The sequence below is a fragment of the Oenanthe melanoleuca genome, chromosome 10 (assembly GCF_029582105.1).
Source record: "Oenanthe melanoleuca isolate GR-GAL-2019-014 chromosome 10, OMel1.0, whole genome shotgun sequence".
NCBI lineage: Eukaryota > Metazoa > Chordata > Aves > Passeriformes > Muscicapidae > Oenanthe > Oenanthe melanoleuca.
The window spans coordinates 4,397,721-4,403,720 of NC_079344.1; the positions used below are offsets into that span (position 1 = coordinate 4,397,721).

The 6,000-nt window shown below is 37.7% G+C and overlaps 1 protein-coding gene across 1 annotated transcript in view; it reads left to right on the plus strand.

Annotated features, from left to right (window-relative positions):
* Positions 1-3,029, plus strand: part of ALDH1A2 (aldehyde dehydrogenase 1 family member A2) — a 51,665-nt gene extending 48,636 nt beyond the window's left edge. Inside the window, exon 13 of the mRNA XM_056499739.1 lies at positions 1,804-3,029. Coding sequence (XP_056355714.1) covers positions 1,804-1,876 — 73 coding nt within the window. The 3' untranslated portion in view covers positions 1,877-3,029. The remainder of the gene's footprint in view (positions 1-1,803) is intronic.
* The last annotated feature ends 2,971 nt before the right edge of the window (positions 3,030-6,000 follow it).

The following is a 6,000-nucleotide window of genomic DNA, read 5'->3' on the forward strand; positions in this document are numbered from 1 at the left end:
TGAGTAATTATTCTAGTCCTTTCAGAACCTCTTTGATCAGATATCACCTTCTAATTGACCTCCTCCACCCTGCATTAACACCTGCATACTTTTTATTAAAATACCAGTTTCCTACATTCTTGGTTTTGAGGCATACATTTTACAACATAAATAATGTTGACTTGGGCAGTTAAAGAAAAAAAGTGTCTATACATAAGTGTGACATTGCTAAGGTGACACTATGTTACAGTCAGATCATAACTTGGCCACTATCTGGGACTTGTTTTGGTCCTGCATTTAAATTCGCAGGTTTTCATCACACATGGGAAAAAATCAACACAAAGTTGAAAACTGTTATGTTCATTTTACACTCCCACAAAATGTAGGAGAGTATGTGCATTCCAGTATGAATGAGCAGAACTCATGTACACAATACAGGTGATTTCAGATTGCATTAATACTATTTATTATATTTTTGTATCCTTGAAGAGGTCTAGAAGACATGGGTTTGAGTTTTTTCCATTCATGTTTCTTTAAAGCTTCTTATCACTACCTGGGAGCTGTAAAATTTAACTCCTGTAACTAAAAATTGGGTGGTTCACCCCAGATAGCCACACATGGTCATTTTATATTAGAGCTCCCCAATATTCTGGCCTCTGTCCAAATGTCTTCAAGGAAAGGAAGTGCCATTCTACTTCAGAACTCTCCTTTAATGTCATAGGAATTGTTATGGTATGGATAGCTCTGAGATACAGCAATGCACACGTGTATTCTGAAAAACAAGTGTAAGCAGGAGAATGGCTTGGAGTTGTAATTCCCTTTTTTTTTTTTTTTCTCCTGGACTGAGAGTGGGAAGAGAATATGTAATATTTCTTTTTATAAAGCATTTTGTTCCCTTTCACTCACACCTACACAACCATGCAGATTTGACCCATGGGCTCCTTCCTTTTCACAGACATAACCTTTGTTCTCACTCTGATACCAAACTGCAATCCCAGAAGACCCAGAGTGGCCGTGGAATAGGATGGTTCTGCTCCCTGGTTTGGCTGTGGGGACAATCGAGCCCTTTAACTGAACACACACTGAGTCTTCTGCTCTGAATGTCTGGCATAACTCATCTTCCTATTCAGCAAGTGTAGCTTTTTAACTTTTGAAAAATATTTGCCTTAGAATTCATCACAATTGTCCTTTTTCAAGCTATTGACCAGAAAACAAGCATGTAAAGCCCTGAAGCTATGAGCTGAAGAAACAGACAATAAATTTCTCTAATTTTGTTTGGTAAACCAAGATGAGAGATCAAGTGGCATTTGGAACATACATAAAGTCACTTGCTGCTGTCAGTTGGGTTATCTATTGGCTTGCAAAAATGTGTTCAGTGGGTGTCTGGAGCTACACAGCAGCCCTGCTGAATCCAGAAACTTCACACAGACACTTACTAGCATTAGTTATTGGGCTCCAGGCAGCTCCTGGTGACAGCTTCCACTGAGCCCTAAGGGAATTCTTCTGATAAATAGCTGAAGTTTTTGGTCATTCTTTGGTGACAAATCTACCACTTTCGACTGAAAGCTGGGGGTGATGTGGTCCAGATCAATGGGAACCTTTCTCATGTAAAAAATCTTCACTAATATTTACTTGCAGGTACTTAGACTCTGGTAAGTCTCTGGTATCTCATCAAATTCTGAGGCCATCCATTATTCTGACCTAAACTGAACTGCAATTTTGGGTTATATCTTAACTTTAACAAGAAATCACTTTGCAGATTTTTGTTCAATATCTGGTATAAACAATATCTGGTATAAGCTGATGCTGCAATTTGTTCTTTAGGGGTGAATGTGGATTGAGAGAATATTCTGAAGTTAAAACTGTGACAATAAAGATCCCTCAGAAGAACTCCTAAAATGACAAAGGACCGTGTTGTGCAGAAGAGCACATGATGCCACCTTCTCTATTCCTTATGGAGACCAGCACTCAGGAATAAAAAGTGTTACACAATATATATTTAAGAAATTAAGTTGCAACATATATACTGGGCACATAACTGCGTACGTAATACAAACCAACTCTGCATGTTTTCATAAAACTCTCCTGAGAATCATTACCTCTTTATAAAACAAATCATAATGAGATAAAATTGCTACTGGGCATCATTTAATAATGATTCCAGCTATAAAACTGTTAAATGCAATGCATGCACGCACACATTTATGTCTTCCTTAAATAAACAAAATAAGTCTTACTGCTTTCAGGTTGCCTTCTCAAACAGACCTGCCTTGTACTGACATTGTAGTTTCAATCAGGGCTCTACAAGACAGATTATACTGAAAACACTAGCAATGAGCAACACAAACAACTGTCATTGATGTTCTTAAAAAATAAAAGACTCTGAATGGTAATGGCCCCAAACCTGGTGTGGTGGCACCTTTCCAATTAGCACGCCCACAGAAAGAGGTCATACTAGGGAGGGAATCAATCTGCTGCATGGCCAATGAAAGCCAAACATTTATCAGTGAAATTTGGCTTTCATGGCTCACAGCAATTTAGATTTCAAAGCTTATTTTCATAATTACTTTCTATCTTGCTATAAGCAAAAAGTCCTCCTTTTACAGAAACTTGAAGGGATTTACCTGCCTGCCAAAAGAGCAAGGCCAGACAGGGTGGGTGGGTGTTAACAAGAACAGGAACAGATTCCAAGGCTTCACAGAATATTTTAGCTTTCACCGCTTGTCTAGTTTTGTTGTTGTTGTTGTTACTGTTGCTTTCACCTTTTTTCTTTTTTTAAAACAAATATATGCACGCACAGGCTCCATTTATTTGTCTGCTATTAAATTGCCTGTGATTACACTGGGAATCATTAAGTACTTGTTACAGCTTTTACTAAATGATGTCTTGCCATCCTCACCATGCTTGTGCACCTCAGGTGATGTTACTGGCTGGTAGTGAGCTTTCAATTATTTGAGTTTTTTTGATCCAGGACAAAAGTATGAGCAAGTTTTTTCAGAACTGAGGTGTTTACAGCTTGTCACATTATTACTTGCTGCCTACAAAATCTCTTCAAATCTACCACTGATAAACTAAACACTATCTTTTTTCAGCTAAAGACCTCATCAGTTCCCCAGATCTTTTTTTCTTAAGAGGTTTTATTTTATCAGTGTGCTGGTTTTGCATTGAGAATTAAGAAAATATATTTTAGAAATACAGTAAATCATCCACACAGTGTAGCTACATGATCTGGGGTGTCAGGACAGAATTACAGCCTTAGGTGTAAGTTTTCCTAGCTGCAGAGTCTATGCTATGAACTGTTGAAAACTCCAGCCCTGATCAGAAACTAACTTCTGCATGTTCTTAACTTCCTTTGGTCTCTGAGGAATTCCTCTTATGTGTCCTTCAACATACTGCTGGATCAGGACAAGAGTCTCCAGCACTTTGTAGTGTGGTGGCCCTCAATATTTTGTAACTCATGTCAAACTGTGTATGTGTTTTTAAGCAATACATCTACATGTTGTTATTCAGAACTGATAGTACATTCACAGACATGGAGATGAAACAAAGTATTCCTGAGTTGTTAAATTCCAATGCCAAATACTTCTACTGCAGTGTATGTCAGAGTGAAGAAAAACAAAATACAGCAAGTAAGAGATTAGTTATCTTTTAAACTGCAATATAAAATGTGAAAAAGGAGATTTTACTTCTTTTCTCCTATTTACTTAAAAAAGAAACTTCCTGTGCTTACAGCATTTACACCATGTACTCTTTTGTATTCCTTTTGTGTATTTTGTATGTCTGTGCTTTATTCCAAATACATTCAGGTAAATAATATAGAGTTACCATTTTTTCAACCCTGTCACTGCAGCTCCATTTGATGTACATGGGTTTGTGAAATCCTTTTTTAGATGTACCATCTGCATGGATTCAACAAAACATTTTTCCAGTCCCTGCAGCTTTTTGTTACAGTTCTTAATCATGTATATAGTTATATGTTATTAAAAAAGTAAAAGGATATTTTCTATGAAGTTTTTTCCATTAAAAAGGTTTAGAGAAAGACTTTAGACTGTGAGACTCCTTTATTGTTGACAGAGCTATAAAAATATTAAAAAAAATATTTTCTTAGCAAAAGATCTGCTCTCACAGTAGCTTTATTTTCATTTGCAAAATGAATGAAGTAAAAGGCCAATTACATTTTCTGGAATATTATTGCAGCTGTATGAAAACACTTGTGAATTGCAGATCTAGGTCATAGTCAAAGTTCATCCTCACCCTTATGGTCATAAAGTTTAGCTATTGGGGCAGGTCTGAAGTCATCAAAAACAGTGGGGCACCCTTGCAAACTGCTGCATCACAGCTTGATTTTTGGATAATGTTTTAAAAAATTATGATGCCTTTTCTTTTTCTAGTAGATATTTCACAGAGACTATTAAATTAACACTCAGACCTTTTAAGGAGAGATAGTCTTCTTAACTTTGATTTGAAAGTGCTAAAATGGGACAAGGACAGACTGAATTCACATGGCCAGGTACTGTGCAACTCTCCCTCAAGCAATGCCTTTATTCCAGGTTACTTTCATTGCCAGGAACTGCATTCCTTTTTGAAATGGTGCCTATTTAGGTAAAGTAACTGCTCAGTTAATACAGCCAAGCTACTTCATTGTAAGGCAAGCAATAGTCATACCTCAGTGTCAATAATACTGTTGGTTTAATCAACAATCACAATGGAGAGGCAATCACAATGAAGTAACTTGACTAGAATAGATGGGATAAAAGAGAATAAAACTCAATAATAGGAAGGAAATTGCATTCTTAGGAAAGAGCACTGTTCCTGAAAGTCTAGAGTATCAGGTATATATTAAGCAGAGTATAATTTCTACTTAACATGTGGCATGGACAACCCTGTCTTGGGACTTTGGGTGCACAATTAGCACTTTCCATATTCTCCATCTCTCTGACCCACTTGCCACCTGTCTCAGCACTCCAAGCAGTCACACAGGTACAAGCAATGGAGACCTTTTCTGAAAGCAAAACCAAGGGAAGAAGGTTGAAAATTCCAATGAAATACACAAAGTTTAGTCCATAGTAAATAAGCACTCTGTGGAGCTCCAGCCAGTGAAAGTGAATGTATCAATAAAAGTGTACAGGTGTAGTAAAGGGAGAGTTTGGAACTAATTGTGCATTTCTTCTAGAAACGGATGTGAAGAAAGGCAAAAAGTTTCAATTATGTGGCCTTCAGACCAAGCAGTGGATATTGATACTTGGATAGGATTCACACATTTATTGGCACCCTATGCCAGTGCTCTTTCTCTCCACAGAGGCCAGGATAAAAAATTTTGCCTTGCATATGCAGTGGCACTATGTGTCACAGTACCCTTTTATTCCTTAGTTCTGTCCTGGACAAAGAGAAAATCATAATAACACTGAATTCAGGACACCAGCTGAGCTAGAGAGGAAGTAAAAAACAAGCAGTAGGCCATACTTTTTACTTCTGACTCTGCATGGTTACACATAGAGCTCTGGAGAGCTACATTTACCACCTTACATTTGCATCCATACATCTCCATTTACTGCATGCTAAGTCCATCAACACAGGAAGTTATTTTTCTCATAACAACTTCATACCACAATGACTGATATTCACAGTGCTATATCTATCAGGAAGCAGGAAAAGCCTCTGTGGTTATTAGATGCCATCAGCATTCCCAACCCATTCAGACAGATTTCTCTCAGCGCATTAGACTACAGCTGCATAAAAACGCATCTTCCTCCCTTGTGGAGGAATTAAACACACAGTCTATAATTCTGTCTGTATCTTCACTCTATCTTCTGTGTTCACTGACAGTGCACAGGTATTAGGGAACTGTGTGTGGCTCAGCCAGAAAGTTCAGGAACTCCTGAAGCAAGTGCAGGACTTAAGCATGAAATTGGGCCAGTTATTAAGGATAGATTAGTCTAAAGTGAGAAGAGTGGTATAATCTCACATGACTAAAGTGTGGCTAGAATATGCTGCTACTAAGGCTTGAGGCTTGGGGTCCTA